The sequence below is a fragment of the Mobula birostris genome, chromosome 28 (assembly GCF_030028105.1).
Source record: "Mobula birostris isolate sMobBir1 chromosome 28, sMobBir1.hap1, whole genome shotgun sequence".
NCBI lineage: Eukaryota > Metazoa > Chordata > Chondrichthyes > Myliobatiformes > Myliobatidae > Mobula > Mobula birostris.
Genome location: NC_092397.1, coordinates 16,898,190 through 16,922,939, shown reverse-complemented (window position 1 = coordinate 16,922,939; position 24,750 = coordinate 16,898,190). Strand labels below are relative to the sequence as shown.

At 48.1% G+C, this 24,750-nt stretch overlaps 1 protein-coding gene across 1 annotated transcript in view; it reads right to left on the bottom strand.

Moving 5' to 3' along the window:
- Window positions 1–13,882, bottom strand: part of LOC140189301 (adenylosuccinate synthetase isozyme 2-like) — a 37,782-nt gene extending 23,900 nt beyond the window's left edge. The window contains exons 1-6 of the mRNA XM_072245998.1: window positions 13,486–13,882; window positions 9,520–9,622; window positions 6,301–6,369; window positions 4,816–4,866; window positions 3,648–3,714; window positions 3,417–3,524 (exon numbers count right to left, since the gene is read on the bottom strand). Coding sequence (XP_072102099.1) covers window positions 3,417–3,524; window positions 3,648–3,714; window positions 4,816–4,866; window positions 6,301–6,369; window positions 9,520–9,622; window positions 13,486–13,701 — 614 coding nt within the window. The 5' untranslated portion in view covers window positions 13,702–13,882. The remainder of the gene's footprint in view (window positions 1–3,416; window positions 3,525–3,647; window positions 3,715–4,815; window positions 4,867–6,300; window positions 6,370–9,519; window positions 9,623–13,485) is intronic.
- Window positions 13,883–24,750: the final 10,868 nt, after the last annotated feature.

Below are 24,750 nucleotides of genomic sequence, written 5' to 3'. Positions count from 1 at the left end.
GGTCTAGGGGTTAGAAGGGGTTTGCCCCAACGGGCTTGGAAGGCAAGAAACAACTGTACATGCTGCTGGAGAACTGTGCACAATTTTGGTTTAATGCTGAAAAATGTGACGTGCTACATGTTGGTAGGACTCATCAAAATAGGACATACATGGTAAATGGTAGGACACTGAAGAATCCAGTAGAACAGAGGGATCTAGGAATAATGGTGCATAGTTCCCTGAAGGTGGAATCTCATGTGGATAGGGTGGTGAAAAAAGCTTTTGGTTTGCTGGCCTTTATAAATCAGAGCATTGAGTATAGGAGTTGGGATGTAATGTTGAAATTGTATAAGGCATTGGTAAGGCCAAATTTGGAGTATTGTGTACAGTTCTGGTCACCAAATTATAGGAAAGATGTCAATAAAATTAAGAGTAAATGTTGCCTGGGTTTCATCTCCTAAGTTACAGAGAAAGGCTGAACAAGTTAGGTCTTTATTCTTTGGAGTGTAGAAGGTTGAGGAGGGGCTTGATAGGGGTGTTTAAAATTATGAGGGGGATTGATAGAGTTGACGTGGATAGGCTTTTTTCATTGAGAGTGGGGAAGATTCAAACAAGAGGACATGAGTTGAGAGTTAAAGGACAAAAGTTTAGGGGTAACATGAGGGGGAACTTCTTTACTCAGAGAGTGGTAGCTGTGTGGAACGAGCTTCCAGCAGAAGTGGTTGAGGCAGGTTCGATGTTGTCGTTTAAAGTTAAATTGGATAGATATATGGACAGGAAGGGAATGGAGGGTTATGGGCTGAGTGCAGGTCGGTGGGACTAGCTGAGAGTAAGAGTTCGGCATGGACTAGAAGGGCTGAGATGGCCTGTTTCCGTGCTGTAATTGTTATATGGTTTACATGGTTATTTAAGAAAAATGCCAGTCGGCGGCGTAGTGGCATCTGCACTGGATTTCAAGGCAAGTGGTCCTGGGTTCGAATCCCGTCGGCTCCTTGAACACTTTCCATCCGTGCTGGGTTAACCGTCGAGCTAGCCACTCGGTCTCATAAAAGAATTTTAAAAAAGGCAAGGTTGCCACCCGATGTGCCACAAGGCACAGAGAGGAACAACAATTTAAGATAATGAAAATAAACGTTGTCAGCAGCTCCAAAGGGTTCATCCAGCCAAGTCCTGGAAAGAGGGTTGTCCAATCAAAAGCGGTAAGAAAAAAATTAGATCCATATACTTTGGACTTGAGAATGACCTCCAAGAGGACTACAAACTTGTGGTAGGGTTTGGAGGTTTGCGTGCCTCAATGACCAGGAGATCTATGTTGGCCGGAGTCGGGGCTTTGTGCTTTGGTTCTTGGTAGGGTCACCCATGCCAAACAGGTCAAAGGGTAGAGGCCAAGTGGTCCAAGTTCAGGGGTTCAGCTCAGGGCTGACAGCCCTGACAGGTCAAACAAAACTGTTACATAAACAGCAATGAAGAATCCTTCTACATCTGAGTGCGACAGTATCCCTGAGTCTCCACCCGGGACTTGCGTGACAGGAGTGAAAACTGAGAGGAAGCTTCTGACACGATGAAGGAAGCCCTGAACACTGCCAGAGGTGGAGGACCTTCATTGCTGCCCAGCGGCGAAACAGGCGGTTAGTAAGTGAGTACAGAAAATAGGGTGTGGTCTTACAGACACATATAGGGTCCTTAGGGACTTAGAAATGTGAGTGGGGGGGGGGGGAGTCTCATTGAAATCTACAAATAGTGAAAGCCTAGATAGAGTGGATGTGGAGAGGATGATTCCTATGGTGGGGGAGTCTAGGACCCAGCTGCAGAGTCTCAGGATTGAAGGACGTTCCTTTAGAACAGAGATGGCTTGAGAGACATTGAACTGTTTACACCAAGTGAGAGGAAACTGAATGAGGAGAGGGAGTTACAGGATTGGAGCGGGGTAAAGGAATGGTCGGCCATCATTTAAATTTGAAGTGTGGAGGAGCTACCTCGCATGGGTTCGAAGAGGAGGATGAAAGATCAGGGGATTGAGAGCTGAGGGCAGGGGAAGACCAGCCAGGATCACGTTGAGGGACAGAGTGGCCTACACCTGCTGTTTTCGTGCATACCCACATTCAATATGGGCTAGTAAGGATGCAGGTGAAACGAAGGCTGGTGGAGAAATGTAGAAGGTTATTGTAGGTTACAATGGAAGATTGACAGGATGCACAGCTGGGGGCTAAGAAGTGGTAGATGGAGTTCACTCTGGAAAAGTATGAAGTGATTGACTTTGGAAGCTGAAATGGCATGATTTTTAGCAACATGGAGGAACAGAGGGATGGTGGGATACACGTCCATAGACCCCTCAAAGTTGCCACACAAGTTGGTAAGGTGGTTAAGAAGACATGTGGTGCGTTGCCTTCATTAGTCAGGGTATTAGAGCCAAGAGGTAATGTTGCAGCTCCTTAAAACTCTGGTCTGGAGGGTTATGGACTGGGTGCAGGTCGATGGGACTAGTAGAATAAAGTTTCGGCACAGACTAAAGGGGCTGAATGGCCTGTTCTCTGTGCTGTAGTGTTCTATGGTTAGACCACACTAGGAGTATTGTGTTCAGTCCTGGTCACCTCATAATAGGAAGGGTGTGGAAGCTTTAGAGGAGATTTTACCAGGAGGTTGCCTGGGTTAGACAGCACGTCATGGTCATAGAACCAGGCCATTCGGCCCATCTAGTCAGTGCCTTCTCCCATTGACTTGCACCAGGAACAAATCCCTCCATACCCTTCCCATCCTTGTACCTATGCAAAATTCTCTTAAGTGACTTCTGAAGATAGGTCGAGTGAGCCAAGGCTTTTTTTCTTTGGAGCGAAGGAGGAGAAGTGACTGGATAGAGGTGTACAAGATAATAAGAGGCATAGATCAAGTGGACAGCCAGAGACTTTTTCTTAGGACGAAAATGTTAGCCAGCTTATACCAGGGGACATAATTTTAAGGTAAACTGGAGGAACGTAAAGGGGGCGGGGGATGTCAGAGGTAAGTTTTTTTTATATATATACACACACACACGCCGAGTATGGTGGGTGCGTGGAACACCCTGCCACCAGGGGTGGTGGTAGAGGCAGATAAATTGGGGGGTGGGGGGGGCCCGGTTTCAGAGACTCTTAGATAAGCACAAGGATGATAGAAGAATGGAGAGGTACGTGGGAAGGAAGAGTAGGTTAAAAGGTCGGTACAGCATTGTGGGTGAAGGGCCTGTTCTATGTTTTAATACAAATCCCAAGAATAAGTTCGATCTGAGTTGTGACACAGTTGTGCAGAAGTGAGGGTGGTGGGCAAGAGGAGGGGTGCAAATCCCCTGACAGGAATAACCGGCTGTAAAAGAGCAGGCGGGTTTAATAAACCAGCCGCGTTTTCCCCTGATGACAGCAAGCCGCACACCCGGTTGCTGACTCGTCGCTCGCCCACCCACTCACCGCTTGGTGAACTCGTCAAAGTCTGCGAGCAGGTCGCAGATGCGCAGGCCGGTACGGGAGGCTTTCGACGCGTACACCGGGCCGATCCCTTTCTTCGTGGTTCCCAGGCTGGCGGCGGGAAGGAAAGGGGGGAGAAGCGTTAGAGACGGCCTGGGCCAGTGCGGCTGAGCGGAGACTCCCGCATCCCCAGTTTAAAAAGGCGCCGAGGCGCTCGGGCGGGCGCGAACTCACTTTTTGCCAGCCTGCTCCTGCCGCTGCTGCTCCTGCGCCCCGTCCACTGCCTGGTGGAAGTCAAACACTGCAAACGAGAGGAGAGTGCCCACAGGAGCTCGTTACTGAGAGTCATTGCTGGGCCCAGCTCTTGTTCACTCCACCCCCTCACTCGGGCCGGGCTCTCGTTCCCTTTATTATGGGGAGGAATTTCTTTTGCTGGAGGGGTGATGAATCTGTGGAATTCATCGCCATAGACGGCTGTGGAGGCCAAGTCATTGAGTGCACTTAAGGCAGAGGGAGGTTGATAGGTTCCAGATTTGTGAGGGTGTCAAAGGTTCCGGGGAGAAGACAGAAGAATAGGGTTGAGAAGGATAATAAGTCAGCCATGATGGAATGGTGGAGCAGACTCAATGATTATGATTATGAAGACACGCAGTCCTCTTTTATTGTCATTTAGTAATGCACGCATTACGAAATGATACAATATCTGAATAGTATTAGAGAATCTTTGCTCAGATGTGTGCTTTTTGCTGAACTGTGGTATTGGTGTTGCAAGGAATGTCCGTCTAATTAGTTAAGACACTTGCAGGCTACGCTAGCAGATCCTTGACAAAAACTATGCATTTTACTGTAATTTTCAACGTACACGTGACAAATAAATTTTTCGCCTTTAATATATTTAAAGTGGAGGCTGATTAGGAAGTGGGGAACAGGGTTGAGAGGAGTAACGGATCAGCTTCGATGGAACGGCAGTGCAGACTCGATGGGTGAATGGCCTAATCCTGCTCCAATGGAAGATGGCAACAGGAACAGTGCAGCCCAGCTCTAACTAAGAATACCCTCAAGGGAAGAACAGTCTCTCCCTTTACTGCGAACTGCGTCCATCTTCCCAGGTGTCCTATGCCCAGTCCAGCCGCAGGATCCATGGGTTGGGAGCAGCTACAAACTCATCCTGGGCTAGGGTCAGGGAAAGGAAGGGGGTCAGTGCAATTCACAGACACCACTAGCACTCAGTAACCGGCGGCCAACAATCATTTACACAACAGCTTTCCTGTGGAAGTGTCTGCAGGAACAAAACCAAACACATCTTTACATCGATGAGATAGATCAAAGACCACTCCGATAAAGAGGAAAAGGATACTCCCACCCAACCACACAACCCTCAAGTATAGTTACTCCAACTCACCGATGTGTGCTCTGTCCGAGATCACTGTCCTCGATTCCCAGCCTTCCAGACCTGTGGGGTGGGGGTAGCAAGAGAACAAACAAGTTTGTTAGGACTGCAGCCAATCCCTCTGAGTTGATTCAAGATTATCTACAACATATACATCGTAAAATACAGTGAAATGCATCGTTTACGTTAACAACCAACACACCCGAGGCTGTGCTGGGGGACAGCACGCAAGTTCTGGCGCCAACGTAGCTTGTGCACGTGCTACCGCCGCTGACCAAACGCCACACGGGCGCTGCGGTCGGACGGCAGCCTCTGCACTCGAGTGAGCTCTCTCTCTCTTCTGATGAAGAGTGGGAGACCATCGGTCCCCGAGTTTGGGGGGGGGGGGCGCTTGGAGAAGCGATGCAGAAGGTAGTAACGTCGGCGCGAGTTGCTGCTCTCCGCTCTCGCTGCGGGAGCAACTTCTCTCTGCCTTGCTGGAGAGAGAGAGCCTGCCTTAGATACCGAAGTGCCAGGTCATGAACTGTAGTTCTGGGTGGATCCTAGATCAGGGTCTCTGTGGAGTTGGGAGGGGAGGGGATTGAGTGGGAGTCGACACTTCTGCTGATTGTGCGTGAGGGGGGAGGGGGACTTCCGGGTTCTGATGTTTCTATTCTTCATTCTATGGGGTTCCTCGTTTCGTGGCTGTCTATGAAGAGTAAGAAATTCAGGCTCTATACTGTATACATTTGAACAATGAACAACACAGAACACAACAAAACAAGCCCCATTCCTCCCTCCATGCACATACGTACACACAGTCCTCTAACCCAGTGGTTCCCAACTTTTATAATGCCGTGAACCCCTGCATTAACCGAGGGGTCCATGGACTCCCTTGCTCTAGCCCTAAGACAGTTTGACTTCTTATGTCCCCAGCCTCGGACTCAGATTTGGATTCGAACACAGAGAGGAGAAACCCACTGGCACTTGTTTGGTTGTACTTTATCTTTCTATTTGTTCCCCTCAGAAGCACGGCATCTGGCGGGGCGGTTGGGGGGGGGGGGCGGGAGGGTGGGATAAAAGACAGACTCTCCACTGGAGCATTTAGAAGCTGCGCTATCTGGCACGGAACCAAACCACACAATAGATCGAGGAACTACGCATAGTTTAATTCCCTGGCTTGTTTTTAGATCAGCGATACAAATGTTCTTTGATGTTTTGTGTTCCTGGAGGACAAAAGCCTCGGTGAGTATAAACACAAGGGGTTCCACAGATGCAGGAAGTGGAGGAACTCAGCAGGTCAGGCAGCACCTGTGGAAGGGAACCGTCGTGGTCCCAATGAAGGGTCTCAGCCTGAAAAGACAACTATTTATTCCCCTCCGGAGATGCTGCCTGGCTTTTTGAATTCCTCCAGTAGTTTGTGAGTGTGTTGCTCAGTGGAAAATGCCTGCTTGCGTTTGTCCTATCTATACCCTCAAAATCTTGATCTCATGTCTCAACATGCAGAGAGAAGCATACCTTTTCCCTTACGAAGGTTCTTCTCAGCTTCCTCAAACAGTCCAGGAAGGTGTATAACCACCCCGTTGCCTGAAAATACACCAGGATTAGTAAAGCAACACTCCACAACACAAAGCTCACAATAATGTTGTTATTCAATATTTAAAAGATTACTAAAACATTACTATGTTGATTAAGCATTCTTTTGTTTCAAATATTCATTATGGGCTAATTCCATAAATACGTGAAGTGTATACATCATCACTTGACCATGTGACACGTGCACGCCTGAAAGGTAAACTCGAAGTTAGCCCTGCGTTTCAACCTCCCGTGTTTTCCCTTTGAATTAGTTTAATGTTTCCAGGTTACAAAATATAACAAATACTCTTACTTTTTCAAACCATTTTTGCTTCTGTTGCTCCTTTCCACGTCTTTTGGTGCTGTGTTGCTAGCTCGACGCTCAACCCAGCACGGATGGAAAGCGTGCAGGGAGCCGGCCAGATTTGAACCCGGGACCCCTGCATGGATGCCACGACGCCACCGGCCGGCGAACAATTCCGCTCTTGGGGGCAGTAACTGAGGCTGGTGACTGCCCGGTCCGCCAGCCACAACAGCAAGCAGTGGCGGACTGTTCACCTTCTGGTATTCACTTTCCCGACAGCCACGCACTCACACCTACTACCCCCACCACCAACCCTTCAGCATATTGGGCGCCACAGTCAGCTAAACGCTATTACAGCTCGGGGTGTCAGAGATCAGCGCCGTCTGTGTGGTCCTCCTGCGACCATTTTGAGTTTCTTCTGGGAGCTCCAGTTCCCTCCCATCTAATAGTAGGTCAATTAGTCATTATAAACTGCCCTGTGATTAGGCCAGGGTTAAACTGGGTGGCGTAGCTCGAAGGGCCAGAAGGGGCAGTTTTGCACTGTATCTAAACAACATTACAAAATACAAGACTAACAGGAACGCAAACTTCTTCCAGAATCGACCTATGGAAAGAATATTTTGGTGTTTGGGTGGTAGTGGACTCAGTGAATGTTCTGGGAGCTGTGGCACCGTGGGGAGCACACTCAGTCTGAATCATACAGCACAGAAACAGGCCCTTCGGCCCATCGAGTCCGTACTGACCACCAACCTCCCATCTACAGCAACCCAATTTTATTCAAAGTGTAGAGTAAATTTATTATCAAAGTACGTATGTATATCACCATACACCATGCGGAGATTCATTTTCTTGCGGGCATTCACATTAGAGGGGGAAAACAAGTATTAAGAAAAAGCTACACACAATCAATGGGGGGGGAGGGGGGGGAGACAAACATGAGATGTAAAGAGTCCTTCAAAGTGAGTTCGTAGGTTGTGGAATCAGTTCAGGGTTGAGGTGAGTGAAGTTAGCCAGGCAGGTTCAGGAGCCTGATGGTTGTAGGGAATAACTGTTCCTGAATCTGATGTACCTCCTTCCTGACAGCGAGGAAAGAGCACGGCCGTGACTGTGAGGGTCCTTCATCATGGATGTTGTTTTCCCCTCATACTCCCCCAACTCCCCTCCCCAATTCTGCCCCTCACGCACAAACGACGGGGAATTCTACAACACCCGATTAACCTCCTGGCCTGTAAGTGTTTGCGCTGCGGGAGAAAGCCTGCACAATCAGGAACGTGCAGGCAGGAGCCTGGATTCAGGACTTTGTATCTCCTGCCCGGTGGCAGAAGGGAGAGGAGAGAGGACGCCCGGGGTGGGCGAGTGGGGTCTTTGATTGCACTGACAAATTTATCCCTAACATCCTGCAAGAGATCTCTAAGCATTGACCACATGTCCATTTCCCTGCAAAAACATCATCCCAATTCACACCCGCAAGTTCTAGCCTTATAGCCTCATAGTTTGCCCTTCCCCAATTAAAAATTTTTCTGTCCTGTCTGATTCTATCCTTTTCCATAATAATGCTAAAGGCCAGGGAGCGGTGGTCACTGTCCCCCAGATGCTCACCCACTGAGAGATCTGTGACCTGACCCGGTTCATTACCTAGTACTAGATCTAGTATGGCATTCCCCCTGGTCGGTCTGTCCATATACTGTGACAGGAATCCGTCCTGGACACACTTAACAAACTCTGCCCCATCTAAACCCTTGGAACTACTCAGGTGCCAATCAATATTAGGGAAGTTAAAGTCACCCATGATAACAACCCTGTTATTTTTGCGCCTTTCCAAAATCTGCCTCCCAATCTGCTCCTCTGTATTTCTGCTGCTACCAGGGGGCCTATAGAATACCCCCAGTAGAGTAACTGCTCCCTTCCTGTTCCTGACTTCCACCCATATTGACTCAAAAGAGGAGCCTGCTACACTACCCACCCTTTCTGTAGCTGTAATAGTATCCCTGACCAGTAATGCCACCCCTCCTCCCCTTTTTCCGCCCTCTCTATCCATTTTAAAGCACTGAAATCCAGGAATATTGAGAATCCATTCCTGCCCTTGTGCCAGCCAAGTCTCTGTAATGGCCACTACATCATAATTCCATGTATGTATCCAAGCTCTCAGTTCATCACCTTTGTTCCTGATGCTTCTTGTATTGAGGTACACACATTTCAGCCCTTCTACCTTACTGTCTTTACACCGTTTATTCTGCTTCTCTTTCCTCAAAGCCTCTTTATATGTTAGATCTGGCTTTACTCCATGCACTTCTTTCACTGCTCTATCGCTCTGGGTCCCATCCCCCTCACAAATTAGTTTAAACCCTCCCGAACCATGCTAGCAAACCCACCTGCAAGGATATTGCTCCCCCTCGAGTTCAGGTGCAACCCATCCAATCTGTACAGATCCCACCTTCCCCAGAAGAGATCCCAATGGTCCAAAAATCTAAAACCCTGCTCCCTGCACCAACTCCTCAGCCACGCATTCAACTGCCATCTCCTCCAATTCTTACCATCACTGTCACGTAGCACTGGCAGCAATCCTGAGAACGTCACCCTTGAGGTCCTGTTCTTCAGCCTTCTGCCTAATTCCCAAAACTCACACTTCAGGGCCTCATCCCTCTTCCTGCCTATGTCGTTGGTACCAACGTGTATCATGACTTCTGGCTGCTTTTCCTGTCATACCAGGATGTTGTGCACCCAGTCAGAGACATCCCGGACCCTGGCACCCGGGAGGCTTATCTTTTATCAATGATTTTGTTCCTGTCAGGAGCAGATTAACAGGACCTAGCTACCCCCGTCTGCTCATTCCCCTCTGCACACCGGTAAACACTCACCAATGAAGGATGTGGCATTCTTGTTGATGACGCCGCTGGGCAGGAGATGGAAGTCGTACTCTACCGAATCTACCACGACCGTGTGCCCGGCGTTATTTCCACCCTGAGATTTGGCAGGATGCCGGTGGGGCGGGGGGGGGGGGGGAGAAAAAGCACAAACAAGGGGATTGTTAAGCACGAAGGCACTCCCCACATGCCCAATTTACGCTGTCCCCGACCCGAGAAAAGACTCCCAGTCCCACCTTCCCGAACAATGAGTTCACGTCCTGATCCTGTAAGCCAACGTCAGAATCAGGATTATTATCCCTGACCTGTGTCATGAGGTTTGTTGTTTTGCGGCAAAAATACAGCGCAATATGCAAAATATGTTGTAAATTATTACTGGGAAAGTATAAACTGCAAGCAGTGCAAAAGGAGACTAGGGCATTCGTGAGTTCTCTGTCCACTCAGAAATCCGATGAAGTTGTTCCTAAATCATTGTGGTACAAGAAGGTAGCGCAGCAAACAGCCAGAGACTATTACAGCCCAATGTCGCAGCCCCGGTTTCCCCCCGCAGTCTCAAAGACAAACTGGTTCGTAGGTTAACTGATCCTGTCATTAGGCTCGGGTTAAATAGGTGGGTTGCTGGGCTAAATTTTTAAAAAAAGAACCAAGAGATGTGCACTTACAACAGATGGACAGGGCTGACTGGGTCGTCCCCAACGGAGACTTTTGCTCCCAATGCAGACTGTTTTGTGTACCGCACGGACTACGGGAGCCACAGACAACACAGCCAGCTGCTGGGGTTGCTCTTGAACAAACAGCAGTGCTCGCAGAACGCTGGAGGGACTTAGCAGGTCAGTCAGCGTCTGGAGAGGAATAAACAGTCGACGTTTCGGGCCAAGGGCCCTCACTAGGACTGGAAAGGATTGGGGGGTGCGGGGGGTGGGGGGAGAGAGTCCATGAGAGAAGAAACACTCCTGCTGACTTTTACAAGCTATCTGTTAACAGCAGGTGAATTGCTGCCTTCAGATTGTCCAGGGCACTGGCTCGTACCAGAGACATACAGCGCGAGAAAAGCCCTCTGGCCCGTGCCGTCTGTACGGATTTACTCCAACAAAAGTTTAACCTCCCCACATTCCCACCAACTCCATCAGATTCTACATCTCACGCACGCACTGGGGCATCTCCCCAACCCACAGCTCGTAGGGATGTGGCAGGAAACCAGAGCAACCGGAGACAAAAACAAAAACAAGAAAACACACACACACACACACACACACACACACACACTCTCTCACACAGACACACTCACACACAGACACATACACACACACACACACAGACACACCCACACACAGACACACACACACACACACACACTCTCACACACACACTCACACAGACACACTCACACACTCTCACACACACACTCTCACACAGACACACACACACACCCACACACTCTCACACACACACACTCACACACACACACTCTCACACACACACACTCTCACACACACACACACACACTCTCACACACACACACTCACACACTCTCACACACACACACTCACACACACACACACACACACACAGACACACACACTCTCACACACACACACACTCACACACACCCACACACTCTCACACACACACACACCCACACACACACTCACACACACACACCCACACACTCACACACACACAGACACTCACACACCCACACACTCTCACACACACACACACACACACTCACACACTCACACCCACACACTCTCACACTCACACACACAGACACTCACACACACACAGACACTCACACACCCACACACACACACAGACACACACAGACACACACACAGACACACACACACCCACACCCACACACACTCACACACACACCCACACACTCTCACACACACACACTCTCACACACACACAGACACACACACTCACACACACACTCACCCAAAACATTATAAATCAAGTTTATTGTCATTTGCACCAGAAATATATGCACGGATGCAATTAAAATCTTTACTTGCAGCAGCATCACAGGCAGCATCAGATGAGCAACATTCACAACAAAATTAAGTATGAAACACACACATGTATGCATTTAAATACCAATATGTACAAACATTATTAAAGATGATTAGATACAACCATTTTAATTGGGATCTTCGCGGTGGCCCAGCACTTTAATTCCCATTCTGAAGTGTCAATCCATGGCCCCCTCCTGTGGCAAGATGAAGCCACCTTCAAAGTGGAGCAACCCTCCAACTATGAGTATCGATTTCTCCTTCCGGTGAACAAATTCTCTCCCCCACACCCCACAAGTTCACCACTTTGACCTTTTACTTCTTCTCACCTGCCTGCCACTTTCCCTTCCCACCCCACCCCCCCGCCGGTCTCCTCCTCCTTCCCTTTCTCCTATGGCCCACTCTCCTCTCCGATCAGATTTTACTTCCTCTCCAGCCCCTGACCTTTCCCACTCACCTGGCTTCACCTAACACCCTCCAGCTCCTCCTTCTCCCCACCCTCCCAACCTTTTTACTATGGCTTCTTTCACCTTCCTCCTCAGTCCTGAAGAGGAGCCTCGACCCGAAATGTTGACTGTTTGTTCATTTCCATAGATGCTGTCTGACCTGCTGAGTTCCTCCAGAGTTTTATATGTGAACTTGGATTTCCAACACCTGCAGACTGTGTGTGTGTGTGTGTGTGTGTGTGTGTGTGTGTATACTCCCTGTATACCTATGACTGTATCGCGACCCACAGCTCCAACCTGATAACTAAATTTGCCAATGATGCTACATTGTTGGCCTTATCTCAAACAATAACGAGGTGGCCTACAAAAGGGAAGCAGTCATCTCTCTGACACAGTGGTGTCAAGAAAACAACCTCTCCCTCAATGTTGCAAAAACAAAGGAGCTGGTTGTGGATTACAGGAGGAATGGAGACTGGCTAATCCCTGTCGACATCAATGGGTCTGGGGTTGAGAGGGTGAACAGCTTTAAATTCCTCAGCATAACATCACTGAGGACCTCACGTGGTCTGTACATACCGGCTGTGTGGTGAAAAAGGCACAATAGCACCTCTTTCACCTCAAACAGTTGAGGAAGTTTGGAGTGGGCCCCCAGATCCTAAGGACTTTCTACAGGGGCAGAATTGAGAGCATCCTGACTGACTACATCACTGTCTGGTATGGGAACTGTACCCCCCTCAATCGCAGGACTCTGCAGAGAGTAGTGCGGACAGCCCAGCGCATCTGTAGATGTGAACTTCCCACTATTCAGGACATCTACAAGGACAGGTGAGTAAAAAAGGGCCTGAAAGATCACTGGGGACCCAAGTCACCCCAACCACAAACTGTTCCAGCTGCTACCATCCAGGAAACAGGACCGCAACATAAAAGCCAGGACCAACAGGCTCCGGGACAGCTTCTTCCACCAGGCCATCAGACTGATTTGAGAGTACTCTATATTACATTGACTGTTCTATTTATTATAAATTACTCTGATTGCACATTTAGATGGAAATGTAACGTAAAGATTTTTACTCCTCATGCATGTGAAGGATGTAATAAATTCAATCCATATATATATATGTACTGCATGTATATATGGATTGGATTGAATTTATTACATCCTTCACATGCATGAGGAGTAAAAATATATATGTACTGCATGTGTGTGTGTGTGTGTGTATATATATATATATATAGACAAACGCATACACGTAACCGTATATACGTAGACATCACACGCGCGCGCGAATTTGATCCGGGTCACTGGGGAATGGCTCCGTATAAAATCTGCAACGAACGGGAGAAAATAGCATAAATTATCCGAATTATGCAAATTACGAGGAAAGCATCCACTCACCGGGCCGGAGCAAGCGAGGTCTGACGTCACTCGGGAACTATGGCCGTGACGCGCCCCGATTATGATAATATATGCCTCCCGCGCCCCGCCCACCGCTCACCTGGCAGCGGCACACCAGCTCAGCGTCCTGCGCCAGCACGTCCACCACCTTGCCCTTGCCCTCGTCCCCCCACTGGGCGCCGAGAACCACTGTCACCCGGTTGCCAGGCCCCACGCCGCCGGCCGCGGCGGGCTCGCCCGGCCGCAAGCGCTTGGGGCTGGGCGGACTGTCGCTGGCTTCGCTGCACGGCCCCGAACCATTCTGCACCAGCGCCATCACCGTCTCCACGCTGACTGCCGAGCGCCTACCGGAAACGGAAAACCCGCGTACCCTAGCAACCCCGGACGTCCCGCTTAAAAACAGACTTAAAAATTAGTGTCTGATATTCGCTTCAGAACCAGACCCTGTCGTGACCTGCTTAAACTATCGTATTACATTTTGTTTCACAAACTGCGTCCTTCACTGTCTGTTTAACCCCAGTGTCAATCATTTGACGTCATCCAGTTGACCCGCCCAACACGATTTAGGGAATGTCTCAAAATTGCCCACTGTACTTGGAAACGTTAACTGGATCGTTGCCTTTTTTTTATGGCAAACTGGCTGAGGATTTAAGCGCAAGAGAATGCAAAAACTGGAATATGGAGCTATATATATAGATATAGATATAAATATCTTATATATTTTCTAGAGAAGTAACCTACTCTAGAGTCTGCCTAGAATTTCCCTGCCGCATAGCTCTATATTTTTCTAAGCTCCATGTACCAATCTAGGAGGCTCTTTAAAGACCCTTTTGAAAGTGGGGCCTGTTCTGATTGCTCTGGGCTCCATGTCTGAAGGCTCTGCACTGAACTGAGGCTGTGGCCTTCTCCAGGACTCACTTTTCTTGGGTCGACTGTACCTCTTCCTAGAGATGCTGCCTGGCCTGCTGCGTTCACCAGCAACTTTGATGTGTGTTACTTGAATTTCCAGCATCTGGTGTTGGTGAATTCCTGGTGTTGGTGCTTTCTTTCGTTTTTTGCACAATTTGTTCGTTCTCCCTCTCTCTCTCCCTCTCTCTCTCCCTCTCTCTCTCCCTCTCTCTCTCCCTCTCTCTCTCCCTCTCTCTCTCCCTCTCTCTCTCCCTCTCTCTCTCCCTCTCTCTCTCCCTCTCTCTCTCTCTCCCTCTCTCTCTCTCTCCCTCTCTCTCTCTCTCCCTCTCTCTCTCCCTCCCTCTCTCTCTCCCTCCCTCTCTCTCTCCCTCTCCACATTGGGTGTTTGACGGTCTTTGTTAAATGAGTTCTTTTGGGGTTGTTTCATGGCTGCCTGTAAGGAGACGAATTTCAAAGTTGTGTAATAACTGTACTTTGAACATTTCTGTTATGGTGGAACTTTAATTGCAATGTTTTATGGGCAGCGCTGAGGGAGGCCTGAACCGTGAGAGCACTACGCTGTCTTTAAGGGCAGTGTTGAGGTAGAGCCTTACCCTCATGCCTACTGTGAACCTACTTCAGCGGACACAGCAGTGGCAGTAGAGCAATCAGAAAGGCCCAGGGCGAAATATCAGAGTCAGAAACAGAAAATGCTGGAAGTACCTGACTCAGGGCAACCTCGGGAAGGCCAATGCTGGCGATCTTCCTTCAGAACTGTAAGGAAGCTTGCAAAACGACAGGGAGGGTGGGTGAATACCAGTTTCTGAACCTGGTGGCGTTGGGGGTGGGGGGCTAAGTACCTCTTTCCTAATGGTAACAGCGAGAAGACAGCGTGGCCTGGACAGTGGGGGTCCTCAATGATGGACAGTTTTCATGTGGCAGAGCTCCTTGTTGATGTTTGGGGGGGGGGTGGTGGTTGGCTTTTCCTGTGAAGGACTGGATCGTATCCATTTCTTTTCCATAGGTTTTGCCGTTCTTGGGCATTGGCCATGATGTGCCCAGTCAGGATACTCTCCGCTGTGCATCTACAGAAGTCTGTCAAAGTTTTAGATGACATGTAGAGTCTGCTCAAACTTCTAAAGAAAAGTAGAGGTGTTTTTACATGTGTCTATGTATCTGTGTACGTACCCCCCGCCACCTCTGCCCAGTTCCATTGCGCTGTATACATCCAGGGAATACACACTCCAGTCCTGCTAAATCCGCGAGATCCAGACAGCTCTCCCACCGCAAATCCCGGTTAGTGTGGATGCTGCGTGATTCGCTACCCCATCACAGCTCGGTGCCGATAAACAACAGACAGCACACTGCACACGATTAAATGAATCATATTTATGAATGTTAACTGAAGGGTGAGTAAAGAAAAGGAAAAAACAAAAAGGGCCCCATTATAATTAAACAGTGAAAAGTGAAGTAAGTCAAGCTCACCGATCCCCAGTCAACCTCCCCGCCTTGGCTCCATCGAGTCACGGTCCCCCACCAGGCCAAATCCTACAACCAGTTCTTCTCTCTCCATCTGCCGCCAAACGAAGACCCCAGCTCACACCGGTGTCAGGCGCACAACACAAAAGCCCCCCCGCCACCAATTGGACAGCTCACATTCCAAAGCACCCGTTATCTCGAACCATAACTTTACAGAAAGACCATTCCGTTAGCAGTGAAACCTTTCCCGGCGGGGTTACATATATTTTTGGCATCGGCTTATTATTGTCACATGGACCAAGTTACAGTGAATAGTTTGTTTTGTGGACTGTTTGTTTGTTTATTAATGGAGATTAGAGCAAATGGCATTGGGGGTAAGGTACTGACATGGATAGAAAATTGGTTGGCAGACAGGAAACAAAGAGTAGGGATTAACGGGTCCCTTTCAGAAAGGCAGGTGGTGACTAGCGGGGTACCGCAATGCTCGGTGCTGGGACACAATATACATTAATGATTTAGATGAAGGGATTAAAAGTAACATCAGCAAATTTGCAGATGACACAAAGCTGGGTGGCAGTGTGAAATGTGAGGAGGATGTTATGAGAATGCAGGGTGACTTGGACAGGGTGGGTGAGTGGGCAGATGCATGGCAGATGCAGTTTAATGTGGATAAATGTGAAGTTATCCACTTGGTGGCAAGAACAGGAAGGCAGATTACTATCTGAATGGTGTCAAGTTAGGAAAAGGGGAAGTACAACAAGATCTAGGTGTCCTTGTTCCTCAATCACTGAAAATAAGCATGCAGGTACAGCAGGCAGTGAAGAAAGCTAATGCAATGTTGGCCTTCATAACAAAGGGAGTTGAGTATAGGAGAAAAGGGGTCCTTCTGCAGTTGTACAGGGCCCTGGTGAGACCTCACCTAGAATATTGTGTATAGCTTTGGTCTCCAAATTTGAGGAACGACATTCTAGTTATTGAGGGAGTGCAGCATAGGTTCACAAGGTTAATTCCCGGGATGGCGGGACTGTCATATGTTGAAAGATTGGAGCGACTGGGCTTGTATACACTGGAATTTAGGAGGATGAGAGGGGATCTGATTGAAACATATAAGATTATTAAGGGATTGGACACGCTAGAGGCAGGAAACATGTTCCCGATTTTGGGGGAGTCCAGAACCAGAGGCCACAGTTTAATAATAAGGGGTAGACAATTTAGAACGGAATTGAGGAAAAACTTTTTCACCCAGAGGGTTGTGGTTCTGTGGAATGCTCTGCCTCAGAAGGCAGTGGAGGCCAATTCTCTGGATTCTTTCAAGAAAGAGTTAGATAGAGCTCTTAAAGATAGCAGAGTCAAGGGATATGGGGAGAAGGCAGGAATGGGGTACTGATTGTGGATGATCAGCCATGATCACAGTGAATGGCAGCGCTGGCTCGAAGGGTTGAATGGCCTACTCCTGCACCTATTGTCTATTGAGATACAATGCAGAATAGCCCCTTCGAACCTCGCCATCCAGCAATCCCCTGATTTAATCCTAGCCTAATCACGGGACAATTTACCAATTAACCTACCAACTGGTACATCTTTGGACTGTGGGAGGAAACCAGAGCACCCGGAGGAAACCCATGCGGTCACAGGGAGAATGTACAAACTCCTCACGCAGGGAGATTGAAACATGGAGGCAAATGCGGAAGGTGAGTGCCGGCGGCCTGTCTTTTGATCGCTGGTGGGATCGCTCTGCTATGGAGAAGGGAGACTGTCTTTTGATCGCTGGTGGGATCGCTCTGCTATGGAGAAGGGAGACTGTCTTTTGATCACCGGTGAGATCACTCTGCTATGGAGAGAGGAGACTGTCTTTTGATCGCTGGTGGGATCATTCTGCCAGTGGAGAGGGAAAGGACAGCCACTGTGCCCAGAGAATGTTCCCCAGGTTTTCTACGTTTTGGATATAGACTGTAGACTTTTTTATATGCCATCTTGGACAATGTTTCCCATCCTCTACATAATGTACTGGGTGGGCACAGGAGTACATTCAGCCTGAGACTCATTCCTCCGAGATGCAACACAGAGCGTCATACGAAGTCATTCCTGCCTGTGGCCATCAAACTTTACAACTCCTCCCTTGGAGGGTCAGACACCCTGAGCCAATAGGCTGGTCCTGGACTTATTTCCTGGCAATAATTTACATATTACTATTTAATTATTTATGGTTTTATTACTATTTAATTATTTATGGTGCAACTGTAACAAAAGCCAATTTCCCTCAGGATCAATGAAGTATGGCTATGACTATGACTATATTCTGTGTTTTTCACCTGATCGTTCTCGTTTTTGTGTGGGGGGGGAGGGGGATTTAGGGGGGACGATATGCCTGTTCCATTTTTTTTGTGCCGGGAGGGAGATCTGGGGGCTGATGTTACCATTCTTTTTTTGCTTGGGTTCGTGGCTATCTGGAGAAGACGAATTTCAGAGTTGTGTACTTTGATCATAAGAACCAATGACAGTAGCGGATTCATCCTGCTCACGTAGATCAAACCATGACCAGTACAAGGAAAATCAACGTCAGAATGCAGAAAAATGTGTAAAAGCGTGCAGGCAGACAATAAGATTATGAGGTCAAGGGTCCAACTTATCAAACCATTCGACAGACTTTTTACAGCCGGGTAGAAGCCGTCCTTGAGCCTGGAATGATTGAACGAGAGGTGAAACAAAACTGTTACGGAACCATCTGAGTGTGACGGTATTCCTGAGTCTCCGTCCAGGACTTGCACGACTGACAGTGGTGAAAACTGAGAGGGAAGCTGCTGACACGATGAAGGAAGCCCCGAGCCCCGCCAGAGATGGAGGACCTCCATCGCTGCCCCAAACGCCGGCGGCGTCACAGGCACGAAGTTGAATGTGCATGTAATAAATAATTCTGAAAGCGATCGCATCTCCCGTCTATCCCATTTTCCACTCCTCTCCACTCTGTTTGAATCCTCCTGGCTTGTCGCCTTCCCATTTCTCGTCACACTTCCCACCTCCTTCCTCTTTCTGCTGCCTCATTATTCAAGTGGAAAGCAAAACCTCCTTCGGCGACTTTAACCAATTATTGTAAATAGGTCAAAGTTCAAAGCATCACTCTCGGTCTTCTAACCCCCTGGCAGCCGTGCCAGTCCCGGGTGGAGGCTCAGGAACACTGTCGCGCTCGGATGTAGGAGGATTCTTCACTGGTGTTTCCATAACAGTTTCGATTCACCTGTAGTTCAATAATTCCATTTAATATCAGAGAATGTATCGAAGAACGTGTACGTTATACAACCTTGAGATCCGTTTCCTCGCAGACAGCCACAGAACAAAGAACCCATTTTTAAAACAACCTTCAAACACCTGCGCAGAGAGAGAGAGAGAGAGAAAAAAGCGAACCGGGCAAACAACAAAAGTAAGTAGACATAGACACGAGGCCCGGAGCAGGCCGCAGCCTCAGTTCAGCGCAGAGTTGAGTAAACATCGTGGGGCAGCGTGCAGAACCGGCCCGACCCCCACCTCCAGTCGGGGCATTTATGTCGTCCAAACATCGGGTCGCTGCCCGCACTAGGACCCGGGCCCAGTCGCGTTGATGCACCGGGCCAGGTGCCTCAGAGGTTGCCAGTTTATTCCCCTCCCCGGCTGGCACCCGTCCTGCCGGGTTCCCCCAGTAATCTCCGTGCGCGGCTCAAGGCTTCCAGCATCTGCAGAACCTCTCACTTCGCGCACCCTCTCATCGGCCGCCGCTGGGGTTTTGTCAGCAGGTCCGATCACCACGTTACGGGGAGGACGGGAGTAAGCTGGAGAGGGTACTGAGGAGATTCACAAAGATACTTCTGGGGTTGGAGAGCTTGCGGCATAGAGACACAGAAAAGTACAAGTCAAGTTTGCTGTCATTTAACTATATACACGTACACCGTCAAACGAGACGTTTCTCCGGATCAGGGTGTAAAACACAGTAGTACGCATAACACACTTATGAAAGCAAGAATAAAATCTGGAGATGAATCACTTATAAATAAAAAACTAAAATGCATAAATTAAATAAATTTTGACGTACAGAACAGATTAACCAGTGACACTTTGAATGCGATGCGGCAGGGAGTTCAGAAGCCTGACGGCCTGAGGGAAGAAACTGTTTCCCATCCTGACTATTCTTGTCTTTATGCATCAGAGTCTCTTGCCTGATGGTAGAAAGTCAAAGAGGATGCTGGATGGATGGGGGGGGGGATCCTTGATAATACTAAGAGCCCTGTGTACACAGCGCTCCTGATAAACGTCCCCGATGGACGGTAGGGAGACCCCTATGATCCTCTCGACCGTTCTCACAGTCCTTTGTAGGGGCTTCCGGTCCGATGCTCGGCTGCTCCCAGACCAGATGGAGACGCAGCTTGTCAGGATGCTCTCCATGGTGCTCCAGTTAAATTCAGTTTAGGTCGGGGGGGGGGGGGAGTCTCGCTGGCCTCCATCCCCTCAGGAAGTGAGGGTCCTGCTGTGCCTTCTTGTTCTGTGTACAGCACAGAAACAGGCCGTTTGGTTCCCCTTGTCCGTGCTTGACTATTTAAACTGTCTACTTCCACTGACCCGCCTAGGGACCATCACCCTTAAACTTTTCACCTTTCACCCTTAACCCGCGACCTCTAGTTATCGTCCCACCCAAACTCAGTGGAAAAAGCCTGCTTGCATTTACCCAATCTATACCCATCATAATTTTGTATACCTCCATCAAATCTCCCCTCATTCTTCTACAAGGGATAAAGCCCGAACCTATTCAATCTTTCCTTATGAGGCATCTGTTGTCGGCCCCCAACCAACACATATTCCGCTCTCCCCTCCTACCCCTCCTCACAGTCCCCCACCCCGCTCTCATGACTATACCCCTTCTCCACACGAAACCACCACGGTGGACTTCACAGCTGAAACGTCTCAACCCAAGCAAGGCTGCAGGACCGGATGGTGTCAGCACCAGGGTGCTCAAAGCCTGTGCCCCTCAGCTATGTGGAGTACTTCGCCATGTATTCAACCTGAGCCTGAGGCTCCGGAGGGTTCCTGTACTGTGGAAGACGTCCTGCCTCGTCCCCGTGCCGAAGACGCCGCACCCCAGCGGCCTCAATGACTACAGACCGGTGGCATTGACCTCCCACATCATGAAGACCCTGGAGAGACTTGTTCTGGAGCTGCTCCGGCCTATGGTCAGGCCACACATCGATCCCCTCCAGTTCACCTGTCACTAAGGATGCTTTAAATATCTCTGCCAGGGCCCCGGCGATGTCTGCACTTGTCTCCCGCAGGGTCCGAGGGAACACATTGCCAGGCCCTTGGGATTTGTCCACCCTAACTTGCCCTGGCAATAAACACCTCCTCCTCTGTAATCTGTACAGGGTCCATGAAGTTGGTGCCACTTTGCCTCACATCTATGGAATCTGAGTCTGTCTCTTAAGTAAACGCAGATGCAAAAAAAATCCACTTAAGATCTCCCCCCATCTCATTTGGCTCCACACGTGGATTACCACTCTGATCTGCCAGAGGATCAGTTTTGTCTTTTGCAATGCTTTTGCTCTTAACATATCCTTAGGATTCTCCTTCACCTTGTCTGCTACAGAAACCTCATGCCCTCCTTTATCATTCCTGATTTCTTTCTTCAGTGTTCTCTTGCATTTCCTGTACTCCATAAGCATCTCATTTGCTCCTACCTGCTCCTTTTTCTTCTTAACCGGGGCCTTAATGTCTGTCTGTCTAGATACCATATCTGATGTGGACCTTGGTGACCATGGTTTCCCTTATAGGTCTATCCTTCGCTTTTTGGACGACTTCCATTTCCTCGATGTGTAGCCACCTGGCTATGTTTTTGATGTACATAAGCCGAGGTCTTCCTCTAGGTTTGCTCCCCTCAATCTTTAATATCTCTCAAAAACCAAGCTTCCCTAAATCTGTTATCTTTACCTTTTATCCTGACAGGCCCATACAAGCTTTGTACTCTCAAAAGTTCACTTTTGAAGGCCTCCCATTACCAAGTTCACCCTTGCTAGAAAACAGCCTGTCCCGATCCACACTTGCCAGATCCTTTCTGATACCATCAGAATTGGCCCTTCTCCAATTTAGAATCTCAGCCCATGGACCAGACCTATCCTTTTCCATAATTACCTTGAAACTAATGGTGTTATGATCACTAGATGCAAAGTGTCTCCCCTACACAAACTTCTGTCACCTGTCCTGTCCCATTCCCGAATAGGAGATCTAGTATCACACTCTCTCTAGTTGGGACTTCTACATACTGATTGAGGAAACTTCACTGAACACATTTGACAAACTCTTTCCCATCCAGCCCTTTTACAATAAGGGAGTCCCAGTCAACATGTGTAAAGTTAAAATCACCTACTATCACACCCTTATGTTTAGAAACCATAGAAACTACAGCACAGAAACAGGCCTTTTGGCCCTTCTTGGCTGTACCGAACCATTTTCTGCCTAGTCCCACTGACCCGCACACGGACCATATCCCTCCATACACCTCCCATCCATGTATCTGTCCAATTTATTCTTAAATGTTAAAAAAGAACCCACATTTACCACCTCGTCTGGCAGCTCATTCCATACTCCCACCACTCTCTGTGTGAAGAAGCCACCCCTAATGTTCCCTTTAAACTTTTCCCCCCTCACCCTTAACCCATGTCCTCTGGTTTTTTTCTCCCCCTCCCTCAGTGGAAAAAGCCTGCTTGCATTCACTCTATCTATACCCATCATAATTTTATATACCTCTATCAAATCTCCCTTCATTCTTCTACGCTCCAGGGAATAAAGTCCTAACCTATTCAACCTTTCTCTGTAACTGAGTTTCTCAAGTCCCGGCAACATCCTTGTAAACCTTCTCTGCACTCTTTCAACCTTATTAATATCCTTCCTGTAATTTGGTGACCAAAACTGAACACAATACTCCAGATTCGGCCTCACCAATGCCTTATACAACCTCATCATAACATTCCAGCTCTTATACTCAATACTTTGATTAATAAAGGCCAATGTACCAAAAGCTCTCTTTACGACCCTATCTACCTGTGACGCCACTTTTAGGGAAACTTGTATCTGTATTCCCAGATCCCTCTGGTCTACTGCACTCTTCAGTGCCTTAACATTAACCCTGTATGTTCTACCTTGGTTTGTCCTTCCAACGTGCAATACCTCACACTTGTCTGTATTAAACTCCATCTGCCATTTTTCAGCCCATTTTTCCAGCTGGTCCAAGTCCCTCTGCAGGCTCTGAAAACCTTCCTCACTGTCTACTACACCTCCAATCTTTGTATCATCAGCAAATTTGCTGATCCAATTTACCACATTATCATCCAGATCATTGATATAGATGACAAATAACAATGGACCCAGCACTGATCCCTGTGGCACACCACTAGTCACGGGCCTCCACTCGGAGAAGCAATTCTCTACTACCACTCTTTGGCTTCTTCCATTGAGCCAATGTCTAATCCAATTTACCACCTCTCCATGTATACCTAGCGACTGAATTTTCCTAACTAACCTCCCATGCGGGACCTTGTCAAAGGCCTTACTGAAATCCATGTAGACAATATCCACTGCCTTCCCTTCATCCACTTTCCTGGTAACCTCCTCGAAAAACTCCAATAGATTGGTCAAACATGACCTACCACGCACAAAGCCATGTTGACTCTCCCTAATAAATCCCTGTCTATCCAAATGCTTGTAGATTCTGTCTCTTAGTACTCCCTCCAATAACTTACCTACTACCGACGTTAAACTTAACGGCCTATAATTTCCCGGATTACTTTTCGATCCTTTTTTAAACAACGGAACAACATGAGCCACTCTCCAATCCTCCAGCACCTCACCCGTAGACAGCGACATTTTAAATGTTTCTGCCAGGGCCCCCGCAATTTCAACACTAGTCTCCTTCAAGGTCCGAGGGAACACCCTGTCAGGTCCCGGGGATTTATCCACTTTAATTTTCCTCAAGACAGCAAGCACCTCCTCCTTTTCAATCTGTACAGTTTCCGTGATCTCACTACTTGATTCCCTTAATTCCATAGACTTCATGCCAGTTTCCTTAGTAAATACAGTCGCAAAATACCTATTTAAGATCTCCCCCATTTCCTTTGGTTCCAGACATAGCTGACCACTCTGATCTTCAAGAGGACCAATTTTATCCCTTACAATCCTTTTGCTCTTAATATACCTGTAAAAGCTCTTTGGATTATCCTTCACTTTGACTGCCAAGGCAACCTCATGTCTTCTTTTAGCCCTCCTGATTTCTTTCTTAAGTATTTTCTTGCACTTCTTATACCCCTCAAGCACCTGATTTACTCCCTGTTCCCTGTACATTTCATACAACTCCCTCTTCTTCTTTATCAGAGTTGCAATATCCCTTGAGAACCAAGGTTCCTTATTCCTATTCACTTTGCCTTCAATCCTGACAGGAACATACAAACTCTGCACTCTCAAAATTTCTCCTTTGAAGGCTTCCCACCTAGCAATCACATCTTTGCCACAGAACAACCTGTCCCAATCCACGCTTTTTAGATCCTTTCTCATTTCTTCAAATTTGGCCTTCTTCCAGTTCAGAACCTCAACCCTAGGACCAGATCTATCCTTGTCCATGATCAAATTGAAACTAATGGTGTTATAATCACTGGAACCAAAGTGCTCCCCTACACAGACTTCCGTCACTTGTCCTAACTCGTTTCCTAACAGGAGATCCAATATTGCATCCCCTCTAGTTGGTCGCTCTATATATTGATTTAGAAAACTTTCCTGAACACATTTTACAAACTCTAAACCATCTAGACCCCTAACAGTATGGGAGTCCCAATCAATATATGGAAAATTAAAATCCCCTACCACCACAACTTTACGTTTCCTGCAGTTGCCTGCTATCTCTCTGCAGATTTGCTCTTCCAAGTCTTGTTGACTATTGGGTGGTCTGTTACACAATCCCACTAATGTGGCCATACCTTTCCTGTTTCTCAGC